The sequence below is a fragment of the Oncorhynchus nerka genome, linkage group LG28 (genome assembly GCF_034236695.1).
Source record: "Oncorhynchus nerka isolate Pitt River linkage group LG28, Oner_Uvic_2.0, whole genome shotgun sequence".
Classification (NCBI taxonomy): Eukaryota; Metazoa; Chordata; class Actinopteri; order Salmoniformes; family Salmonidae; genus Oncorhynchus; species Oncorhynchus nerka.
Genome location: NC_088423.1, coordinates 18,249,303 through 18,262,251, shown reverse-complemented (window position 1 = coordinate 18,262,251; position 12,949 = coordinate 18,249,303). Strand labels below are relative to the sequence as shown.

Sequence of the window (12,949 nt, the reverse complement as noted above, 5' to 3'; positions counted from 1 at the left end):
ATGCCATGGCCTTTGTCTTTTATAATAGGATGCAGACGTGCAAGACTTGGAAGGCTTGCAAACTAGCTTATACATTCAGGTGTTTCATACTATTAAATGGCAGCTAATTGATTCTCTAATCGATGTGTTTCCTATATCGTTTTAAATAACAAATTAACATCATGACTCTGAATCAACACACATAAGTTCAACTAAGAGGACATTTCAGCCATGCATTCTGCGTGTATTGAACCATGGCCTTACCTGGCCTGGCACAAACAAAATTTATTTGTTCTGAAAGGGGTACAATTGCTTGTCACTGTAGTGGTACCCTGTAAGGTACAGTAACGGCCAAAATAATGGAAACACCAACATAAAGTGTGTTAATAAGGCATTGGGCCCCTTGAACCAGAACAGCTTCAATGCACCTTGGCATAGATTCTACATCTGGAACTCTGTTGTTGGGATGCAACACCATTCTTCCACAAAAAAAAGTATAATTTGGTGTTTTGTTGATGGTGGTGGAAAACGCCGTCTCAATCGCTACTTCAGAATCTGCCATAACTTGGGTTGAGATCAGAGGGGTATACTACGAACCTGGTTTGAGGAGTTAGTGAGGTAACTTTAGTCAACTCTGAGTTCGACATGGGATAACCGGTAGCACGAAAGTGGCTCATCTTTTAGCCAGGTAAATTTCTATGGCAAAGAATGGTTCAGAACCAACCTTCTCCAGGGAAGGCTAACTCAGGGCTAGCTCCAATACTCAGGGCTATCCTGAATAAAGTGTCGGAACCGCAAGTTGAGGACCAATGAAATCAGATTCCCTCCCTTCCCTTCCCTTCCCTGGGCCTCATTTTCCCCAAGTGAGTTTCGAGGCAAATGTTATAATTTATGACAATATATCCATGTCAGTGGAGGCTGGTGGGAGGAGCCATAGGAGGACAGGCTCATTGTAATGGCTGGAATGGAATTAATGGAATGGAGTCGAACATGTGGTTTCCATATGTTTTTTTTTTTGTTGTTACACTTTTTTAAATAAATTGTACCCCTTTTTCTCCCCAATTTCGTGGTATCCAATTGTTAGTAGCTACTATCTTGTCTCATTGCTACAACTCCCGTACGGGCTCGGGAGAGACGAAAGTTGAAAGTCATGCGTCCTCCGATACACAACCCAAACAAGCCGCACTGCTTTTTAACACAGCGCGCATCCAACCCGGAAGCCAGCCGCACCAATGTGTCGGAGGAAACACCGTGCACCTGGCAACCTTGGTTAGCGTGCACTGTGCCCGGCCTGCCACAGGAGTCGCTGGTGCGCGATGAGACAAGGATATCCCTACCGGCCAACCCCTCCATAACCCGGACGACACTAGACCAATTGTGCGTCGCCCCACGGACCTCCCGGTCGCGGCCGGTTACAACAGAACCTGGGCGGGTTTCCATATGTTTGATACCGTTCCATACATGCCACTACAATTACCCCGTCCTCCTATAGCTCCTCCCACTATCTCATAAGGCCTTATTTTAAGACCTATTTTTACCCTACAGTGGCCTGAAATTCCTGGTTTACTGGCCACATCAGGCCTGTAAAGTCACATTATGCTGGCTTGGAAAGTGATGTGTAATTCCTATATGAATCAAGTCAGAGTTAGGATAGCCAACAGTTGGCATTTTCTATTCACCTGCAATCTGCATTCAGAATGACTAACAGGGTTAGGAGCATTGATAAAGGAGACGACTAAACCATTTAAACTGGAACAACCATTTCAGTAACGGTTGCAATAAATCTAACTAACTGATTGGATTAGTTGAGAAAACGGTTTATTATTTATCTTTATAGCATAAGATTAATCAGCCAATCAAAGTAAATGCAAAAATACAGATGTTAAAACAATTCCTAAAAATCTACCTGCAGTAGAGCATGCTGGGAAATATGATAATGATTATGGTACAAATTTGCCTTTTTAGGGTACCACCACCGTGACAAAGCCGTGAATTCCTTTTAAGTGGCAACAATTCTGCTAAGCAAAGCTACAGATCAGTACCATCAAGAACTGAGGGTACACAAAATACGTTTGTAACCTTGGAAATGGAGATGTACCTTCACCTACCATTGAGAATGAGAGTGTGACGATTGTACCTTTACATAAAAGTATTGGGTACAAAAATCTACCATTATACTAGATTATTCACACATGTGCCCTAAAAGGTACCGAACAGTACCATGTGAGATCATACATGTACCGCTGAAGGAACATTATGTGTACAGTATATTGATCTTTTGGTATCCCAGGGAACAATACCGTACCCTTATTTCTGAGTGTGTACCTCCGCTAACACTACATACAGATTGAGGCATTGTCTTACCTGACGTAGTGCCTCCATCTCTTCGCTGGTCATCCTCTTCTCTGACGAGGTGTTCTTCAGTTTGGCCTCAGCCACCTCCAGCCCTGTCTGGAGCTTGTCCACCTCTGTGATCACCTGCTCCACACAAATACACACAATACACTTTACTGCATTACAGTGATATTACGGTTTTACTATTATACTTTATGTAGTATTTATACAAAAGAAAAGAAGCCTCCTGGCTGAATCTGGCAAACGAATAGAAATGTGCATTATCCCTATCCACTAAACCTAGTAAAGTAAAAATATCTCTCTCTGACCTGGTCCCTCTCACTCATGATGAGTCTGTACTCATTGAAGACCGAGTCCCTCTCCTCCTTGTACTTCTCACAGTCCTTAACGGCCTTCAGCTGCTGGGTCTTCAGCCTTGTGGATTCTGTCTGCAGCCGCTCCATCTCTCTCTGTAGCTCCTTGTTCTGCACTGCAGCCTTCGACAGCTCCGCCTGGGTCGAGTCAAACCTGACACAGTAAGAGGACAGGGGGAGAGAGGTGGAGTCAAACCTGACACAGTAACAGGACAGGGGGAGAGAGGTGGAGTCAAACCTGACACAGTAACAGGACAGGGGGAGAGAGGTGGAGTCAAACCTGACACAGTAAGAGGACAGGGGGAGATAGATGGAGTCAAACCTGACACAGTAACAGGACAGGGGGAGAGAGGTGGAGTCAAACCTGACACAGTAACAGGACAGGGGAGAGAGAGGTGGACAGGGGGTCAAACCTGACACAGTAACAGGACAGGGGGGAGAGAGGTGGAGTCAAACCTGACACAGTAACAGGACAGGGGGAGAGAGGTCGAATCAAACCTGACACAGTAACAGGACAGGGGAAGAGAGGTGGAGTCAAACCTGACACAGTAACAGGACAGGGGAGAGAGGTGGAGTCAAACCTGACACAGTAACAGGACAGGGGGAGAGAGGTGGAGTCAAACCTGACACAGTAACAGGACAGGGGAAGAGAGGTGGAGTCAAACCTGACACAGTAACAGGACAGGGGAAGAGAGGTGGAGTCAAACCTGACACAGTAACAGGGCAGGGGGAGAGAGGTGGAGTCAAACCTGACACAGTAACAGGACAGGGGGAGAGAGGTGGAGTCAAACCTGACACAGTAACAGGACAGGGGAAGAGAGGTGGAGTCAAACCTGACACAGTAACAGGACAGGGGGAGAGAGGTGGAGTCAAACCTGACACAGTAACAGGACAGGGGAAGAGAGGTGGAGTCAAACCTGACACAGTAACAGGACAGGGGAGAGAGGTGGAGTCAAACCTGACACAGTAACAGGACAGGGGGAGAGAGGTGGAGTCAAACCTGACACAGTAACAGGACAGGGGGAGAGAGGTGGAGTCAAACCTGACACAGTAACAGGACAGGGGAAGAGAGGTGGAGTCAAACCTGACACAGTAACAGGACAGGGGAGAGAGGTGGAGTCAAACCTGACACAGTAACAGGACAGGGGGAGAGAGGTGGAACTAGAAGAGGATAGTTGAAGTGACAGGAGAGAGGTGGAGATAAGGGGATGAAGTACGATACAAACAAACAGCAGCCCTTTTATGTGAATGAGAAGACATAAAATAGCTCACAGTAAAAATAACTTGGTAAAAATAGAGCAACATCTGATAAGAAAAGCAACATATGATGAAGCTTGGCCAGTCGGCATCACAACGGAAACTCTTAAACTAAGTAGCATAGATCTGCAGTCACAGGCCTTCATTTCCTCTGGATTGAATTACTTCAAGCACTCCTGAGTTATTTATGAACACTTATGAACACTTATGAACACTTATGCAGTAGTGATGGGAGGTAAAAAACAGATGGTTATACATCATACAATTATTTTGGACAATATTATTGACTCCAAGTTTTGATTTATTTATTTTTGCTAGGTAGCATTAGCTACCTCTAGCTGGAGGTAGTGTTGGAGGGCCAGTAGGAGGCACTCTTTCGTCTGGGCTAAAATAAAATATCCCAATGCCCCAGGGCATTGATTGGGGACATTGCCCTGTGTAGGGTGCTGACTCTCTGTGGTCACTAAAGATCCCATGGCACTTATCATAAGAGCAGGGGGGTTAACCCTGGAGTCCTGGCTAAATTCCCAATCTGGCCCTCATACCATCATGGCCACCTAACCATCCCATGCTTCCAATTGGCTCATTCATCCACCCTCCTCTCCCCTTTAACTATTCCCCAGGTCGTTGCTGTAAATGAGAATGTGTTCTCAGTCAACTTAACCTGGTAAAATAAGGGTAAATAAAAATAAAACACAATACATACAGGCACCTAAGTATCGTGATTATATTGTATCCTATTATATAGATAGGCAATTAAAGTTGACCTCCTTGTGTTTGTGTTGTGTGTGTGTGTGTGTGTGTGTGTGTGTGTGTGCGTGCGTGCGTGCATGCGTACGTCTCTTACCTCCTCATAGAGGTAGAGTACTGTTGTTGGTAGTGTGTAGCAGCGTCTCTCTGCTTCAACAACATGTCCACCTGTTTCTGTAGCCTCCTGTTCTCCTCCTCCGCCTGCTCCAGACGGCTCAGGTCTGTGTTGTGGTTGGCTGTCTTCTCATTGAACCTAGAATAATATAATGAAACACGAAGGGAGAGTGAGCATGTCCACAACCTTCTGGACTGGAGTCCTGCACACTATCAACGGCTCCAAGAAGGCTAGCTCCCTTGGGTGGGGGGGGGGGGGGGGTCGTGCTCATCAAGACAGGGTCACTAGTACAATATAGTAATATAACAATTAAATGATATACGTTGTCTTGTTGTTGTACCTCTTCCTCAAAGCCTCGTAGTCTCTCTTGGTGCCCTCTAGCTTGTCCATAGCTGTGTCATACAGCTTGTTGAGGATCTCTGACGACCCATCTCTCATCACCTGGAACAGAGAGCTCAATCATTTTATGAAAAATGTCAATACTGAACGTTTAATGTACTGACTGTATGTTGCTCTGGATAAGAGTCCATTCTAAATTACTAAAACATAAATGTTTTGAGATATTTTGTATTGTTTTATGATAGGACAGTTACAGAGTGGGAGATGGGTAGTTGAAAGACAGTTACAGAGAGGGAGATGGGTAGTTGAAAGACAGTTACAGAGAGGGAGATGGGTAGTTGTAAGACAGTTACAGAGAGGGAGATGGGTAGTTGAAAGACAGTTACAGAGAGGGAGATGGGTAGTTGAAAGACAGTTACAGAGAGGGAGATGGGTAGTTGAAAGACAGTTACAGAGAGGGAGATGGGTAGTTGAAAGACAGTTACAGAGAGGGAGATGGGTAGTTGAAAGACAGTTACAGAGAGGGAGATGGGTAGTTGAAAGATAGTTACAGAGAGGGAGATGGGTAGTTGAAAGACAGTTACAGAGAGGGAGATGGGTAGTTGAAAGACAGTTACAGAGTGGGAGATGGGTAGTTGAAAGATAGTTACAGAGAGGGAGATGGGTAGTTGAAAGACAGTTACAGAGAGGGAGATGGGTAGTTGAAAGACAGTTACAGAGAGGGAGATGGGTAGTTGAAGGGCTTGATAGAATCGATGCGTGGTCCGGAGTCAGCAGAACTACCACTAGACCAGTCTCCGGCACGTCCTTTTTTCCCTATATTGATTTACTATAAACTGTAGGGGAATGCTATGAGGATGTGAACCCAGCAGCCCTCCAGTTGCCAGATAAATACACCCTTTTTCCAGTACCTGGCCCAGGCATTCCCCCTGTGCTATCTATATTAAAAAAATGGAACCTTTATTTAGCTAGGCAAATCAGTTAAGAACAAATTCTTATTTACAATGATGGCCTACCCCGGCCAAACCCAGACGAGGCTGGGCAATTGCGTGCCACCCTATGGGACTCCCGATCACGGCCAGAAGTGATGCAGCCTGGAATTGAACCAGGGACTGTAGTGACGCCTCTTGCACTGATATGCAGTGCCTCAGACCGCTGTGCCACTCGGGAGCACAATCTATCAGTGGAGGCTGGTGGCAGGTGCTATAGGAGGATAGGCTCATTGTAATGGCTGGAACGGAATAAATGGAACAGAAACAAACACATCAAACATATGGAAACCTCGTTTGACTCTGTTCTATGTATTCCATTCCAAATAGCCTGTCCTCCTATAGGTCCTCCCACCAGCCTCCACTGCTAGCTATCTATCTATACACATACAGTGATTTCGGTAAATATTCAGACCCTTTTTCCACATTTACGTTACGGTCTTATTCTAAAATATATATATTTATTTTAAATCCTCATCTATCTACACACAATACCCCATAATGACAAAGCGTTTTACATACAGTACCAGTCAAAAGTTTGGACACACCTACTCATTCAAGGGGTTTTCTTTATTTGTACTATTTTCTACATTGTACGATAATAGTGAAGACATCAAAACTATGAAATAACACATATGGAATCATGTAGTAACCAAAAAAGTGTTACACAAATCTAAATATATTTTAAATTTCAGATTCTTCAAATAGCCACCCTTTGCCTTGATGACAGCTTTGCACACTCTTGGCAATCTCTCAACCAGCTTCATGAAGTAGTCACCTGAAATGCATTTCAATTAACAGGTGTGCCTTGTTAAAAGTTCATTTGTGGAATTTCTTTCCTTCTTAAATGTGTTTAAGCAATCAGTTGTGTTGTGACAAGGTAGGGGTGGTATACAGAAGACAGCCCTATTTGGTAAAAGACCAAGTCCATATTATCTGTCCTTTGGTCTGATGAGTCCAAATTTGAGATTTTTGGTTCCAACTGCCGTGTCTTTGTGAGATGCAGAGTAGGTGAACGGATGATCTCTGCATGTGTGGTTCCCACCGTGAAGCATGGAGGAGGATGTGTGATGGTGTGGAGGTGCTTTGCAGGGGACACTGTCCGTGATTTATTTAGAATTCAAGGCACACTTAACCAGCATGGCTACCACAGCATTCTGCAGCCATCCAATCTGGTTTGCGCTTAGTGGGACTATCATTTGTTTTTCACCGCCTCCAGGCGGTGTAATGGCTATTTGACCAAGAAGGAGAGTGATGAAGTGCTGCATCAGATGATCTGGCCTCCACAATCAGCCGACCTCAAGCCAATTGAGATGGTTTGGGATGAGTTGGATCGCAGAATGAAGGAAAAGCAGCCAACAAGTGCTCAGCATATGTGGAATTCCTTCAAGACTGTTAGAAAAGCATGCCTGGTGAAGCTGGTTGAGAGAATGCCAAGAGTGTGCAAAGCTGTCAAAGGCAAAGGATGGCTACTTTGAAGAATCTCAAATACAAAATATATATTTTATTGGTTACTACATGATTCCATATGTGTTATTTCATAGTTTTGATGTCTTCACTATTATTCTACAATGTAGAAAATAGTAAAAATAAAGAAACCCCTTGAATGAGTAGGTGTGTCCAAACTTTGACTGGTACAGTAAGTATTCAGACCCTTTGCTATGAGACTCGAAATTGAGCTCAGGTGCATCCTATTTGCATTAATGATCCTTGAGATGTTTCTACAACTTTATTGGATTCGACCTGTTGTAAATTCAATTGTTTTGACATGATTTGGAAAGCTACAGACCCGTCTATATAAGGTCCCACAGTTGTCAGTGCATATTAGAGCAAAAACCAAGGCTTGAGGTCGAAGGAATTGTCAAGCATCACATTTGAAGGAAACCAGGCACCGCTCATCACCTGGCTGATACCATCCCTACAGTGAAGCATGGTGGTGGCAGCATCATGCTGTGGGGATGTTTTTCAGCGGCAGGGACTGGGAGACTAGTCAGGATCAAGGGAAAGATGAACAGAGCCAAGTACAGAGAGATCCTTGATGAAAACCTGCTCCAGAGCGCTCAGGACCTCTGACTGGGGTGAAGGTTCACCTTCCAACAAGACAACGACCATAAGCACACAGCCAGAACAACGCAGGAGTGGCTTCAGGAAAAGTTTCTGAATGTCCTTGAGTGTAAATGTAATTTCAGTTAATTTATTTTTTATACATTTGTAAAAATGTAAAAAAGTAAAACCTGCTTTTGCATTGTCATTATGGGGTATTGTGTGTAGATTGATCAGTGAAAACCCCCAGATATAATCCATTTTAGAATAATGCTGTAACGTAATAAAATGTGGAAAAAGTCAAGAGGTCTGAATACTTTCCAAATGCACTGTATATATAGTACATCTACAGATACAGCACTATACAATACACTACATCTACAGATACAGCACTATACAATACACTACAGTACATCTACAGATACAGCACTATACAATACACTACAGTACATCTACACATACAGCACTATACAATACACTACATCTACAGATACAGCACTATACAATACACTACATCTACAGATACAGCACTATACAATACACTACAGTACATCTACAGATACAGCACTATACAATACACTACAGTACATCTACACATACAGTACTATACAATACACTACAGTACATCTACAGATACAGCACTATACAATACACTACATCTACAGATACAGCACTATACAATACACTACAGTACATCTACAGATACAGCACTATACAATACACTACAGTACATCTACAGATACAGCACTATACACTACACTACATCTACACATACAGCACTATACAATACACTACATCTACAGATACAGCACTATACAATACACTACAGTACATCTACAGATACAGCACTATACAATACACTACATCTACAGATACAGCACTATACAATACACTACAGTACATCTACAGATACAGCACTATACAATACACTACATCTACAGATACAGCACTATACAATACACTACAGTACATCTACAGATACAGCACTATACAATACACTACATCTACAGATACAGCACTATACAATACACTACAGTACATCTACAGATACAGCACTATACAATACACTACATCTACAACGGCTCAGACACAAGAGGTATGTGGCAGGGTCTACAGTCAATCATGGATTACAAAATGAAAACCAGCCCCGTCACGGACCAGGATGTCTTGCTCCCAGGCAGACTAAATCACTTTTTTGCCCGCTTTGAGGACAATACAGTGCCACTGACACAGCCTGCAACCAAAACATGCGGCCTCTCCTTCACTGCAGCCGAGGTGAGTAAAACATTTAAACGTGTTAACCCTCGCAAGGCTACAGACCCAGACGGCATTCCCAGCCGCGCCCTCAGAGCATGCGCAGACCAGCTGGCTGGTGTGTTTACGGACATATTCAATCAATCCCTATCCCAGTCTGCTGTTCCCACATGCTTCAAGAGGGCCACCATTGTTCCTGTTCCCAAGAAAGCTAAGGTAACTGAGCTAAACGACTACCGCCCCGTAGCACTCACTTCCGTCATCATGAAGTGCTTTGAGAGACTAGTCAAGGACCATATCACCTCCACCCTACCTGACACCCTAGACCCACTCCAATTTGCTTACCGCCCAAATAGGTCCACAGACGATGCAATCTCAACCACACTGCACACTGCCCTAACCCATCTGGACAAGAGGAATACCTATGTGAGAATGCTGTTCATCGACTACAGCTCGGCATTTAACACCATAGTACCCTCCAAGCTCGTCATCAAGCTCGAGACCCTGGGTCTCACCCCGCCCTGTGCAACTGGGTACTGGACTTCCTGACGGGCCGCCCCCAGGTGGTGAGGGTAGGCAACAACATCTCCACCCCGCTGATCCTCAACACTGGGGCCCCACAAGGGTGCGTTCTGAGCCCTCTCCTGTACTCCCTGTTCACTCCACGACTGCGTGGCCACGCACGCCCAACTCAATCATCAAGTTTATGGACGACACAACAGTGGTAGGCTTGATTACCAACAACGACGAGATGGCCTACAGGGAGGAGGTGAGGGCCCCCGGAGTGTGGTGTCAGGAAAATAACCTCACACTCAACGTCAACAAAACTAAGGAGATGATTGTGGACTTCAGGAAACAGCAGAGGGAACACCCCCCTATCCACATCGATGGAACAGTAGTGGAGAGGGTAGCAAGTTTTAAGTTCCTCGGCATACACATCACAGACAAACTGAATTGGTCCACCCACACAGACAGCATTGTGAAGAAGGCGCAGCAGCGCCTCTTCAACCTCAGGAGGCTGAAGAAATGTGGCTTGTCACCAAAAGCACTCACAAACTTCTACAGATGCACAATCGAGAGCATCCTGGCGGGCTGTATCACCGCCTGGTACGGCAACTGCTCCGCCCACAACCGTAAGGCTCTCCAGAGGGTAGTGAGGTCTGCACAACGCATCACTGGGGGCAAACTACCTGCCCTCCAGGACACCTACACCACCCGATGTTACAGGAAGGCCATAAAGATCATCAAGGACAACAACCACCAGAGCCACTGCCTGTTCACCCCGCTATCATCCAGAAGGCGAGGTCAGTACAGGTGCATCAAAGCTGGGACCGAGAGACTGAAAAACAGCTTCTATCTCACGGCCATCAGACTGTTAAACAGCCACCACTAACATTGAGTGGCTGCTGCCAACACACTGATTCAACTCCAGCCACTTTAATAATGGGAATTGATGGGAAATGATGTAAAATATATCACTAGCCACTTTAAAAAATGCTACCTAATATAATGTTTACATACCCTACATTATTCATCTCATATGTATACGTATATACTGTACTCTATATCATCTATTGTATCTTTATGTAATACATGTATCACTAGCCACTTTAACTATGCCACTTTGTTTACATACTCATATGTATATACTGTACTCGATACCATCTACTGCATCTTGCCTATGCTGCTCTGTACCATCACTCATTCATATATCTTTATGTACATATTCTTTATCCCCTTACACTTGTGTGTATAAGACAGTAATTTTGGAATTGTTAGTTAGATTACTTGTTGGTTATTACTGCATTGTCGGAACTAGAAGCACAAGCATTTCGCTACACTCACATTAACATCTGCTAACCATGTGTATGTGACAAATAAAATTGGATTTGATTTGATTTGATACAGTACTATACAATACACTACATCTACAGATACAGCACTATACAATACACTACATCTACAGATACAGCACTATACAATACACTACAGTACATCTACAGATACAGCACTATACAATACACTACAGTACATCTACACATACAGCACTATACAATACACTACATCTACACATACAGCACTATACAATACACTACATCTACAGATACAGATACAGCACTATACAATACACTACAGTACATCTACACATACAGCACTATACAATACACTACAGTACATCTACAGATACAGCACTATACAATACACTACAGTACATCTACAGATACAGCACTATACAATACACTACATCTACAGATACAGCACTATACAATACACTACACTACATCTACAGATACAGCACTATACAATACACTACAGTACATCTACACATACAGCACTATACAATACACTACAGTACATCTACAGATACAGCACTATACAATACACTACAGTACATCTACAGATACAGCACTATACAATACACTACATCTACAGATACAGCACTATACAATACACTACAGTACATCTACAGATACAGCACTATACAATACACTACATCTACAGATACAGCACTATACAATACACTACACTACATCTACAGATACAGCACTATACAATACACTACAGTACATCTACACATACAGCACTATACAATACACTACAGTACATCTACAGATACAGCACTATACAATACACTACAGTACATCTACAGATACAGCACTATACAATACACTACATCTACAGATACAGCACTATACAATACACTACAGTACATCTACAGATACAGCACTATACAATACACTACAGTACATCTACAGATACAGCACTATACAATACACTACAGTACATCTACAGATACAGCACTATACAATACACTACAGTACATCTACACATACAGCACTATACAATACACTACATCTACAGATACAGCACTATACAATACACTACAGTACATCTACAGATACAGCACTATACAATACACTACAGTACATCTACACATACAGCACTATACAATACACTACAGTACATCTACAGATACAGCACTATACAATACACTACAGTACATCTACACATACAGCACTATACAATACACTACAGTACATCTACACATACAGCACTATACAATACAATACACTACATCTACAGATACAGCACTATACAATACACTACAGTACATCTACAGATACAGCACTATACAATACACTACAGTACATCTACACATACAGTACTATACAATACACTACAGTACATCTACAGATACAGCACTATACAATACACTACATCTACAGATACAGCACTATACAATACACTACAGTACATCTACACATACAGCACTATACAATACACTACATCTACAGATACAGCACTATACAATACACTACAGTACATCTACACATACAGCACTATACAATACAATACACTACATCTACAGATACAGCACTATACAATACACTACAGTACATCTACAGATACAGCACTATACAATACACTACAGTACATCTACACATACAGTACTATACAATACACTACAGTACATCTACAGATACAGCACTATACAATACACTACATCTACAGAT

The 12,949-nt window shown here is 43.1% G+C and overlaps 1 protein-coding gene across 2 annotated transcripts in view; it reads right to left on the bottom strand.

Moving 5' to 3' along the window:
- LOC115113833 (disks large homolog 5-like) overlaps nucleotides 1-12,949 on the bottom strand; it is a 167,826-nt gene that overhangs the window by 86,631 nt on the left and 68,246 nt on the right. For both annotated transcript variants that reach the window (XM_065012672.1, XM_065012673.1), the window contains exons 7-10: nucleotides 5,150-5,250; nucleotides 4,792-4,947; nucleotides 2,643-2,841; nucleotides 2,344-2,457 (exon numbers count right to left, since the gene is read on the bottom strand). In XM_065012672.1, the coding sequence (XP_064868744.1) occupies nucleotides 2,344-2,457; nucleotides 2,643-2,841; nucleotides 4,792-4,947; nucleotides 5,150-5,250 (570 nt within the window). The remainder of the gene's footprint in view (nucleotides 1-2,343; nucleotides 2,458-2,642; nucleotides 2,842-4,791; nucleotides 4,948-5,149; nucleotides 5,251-12,949) is intronic.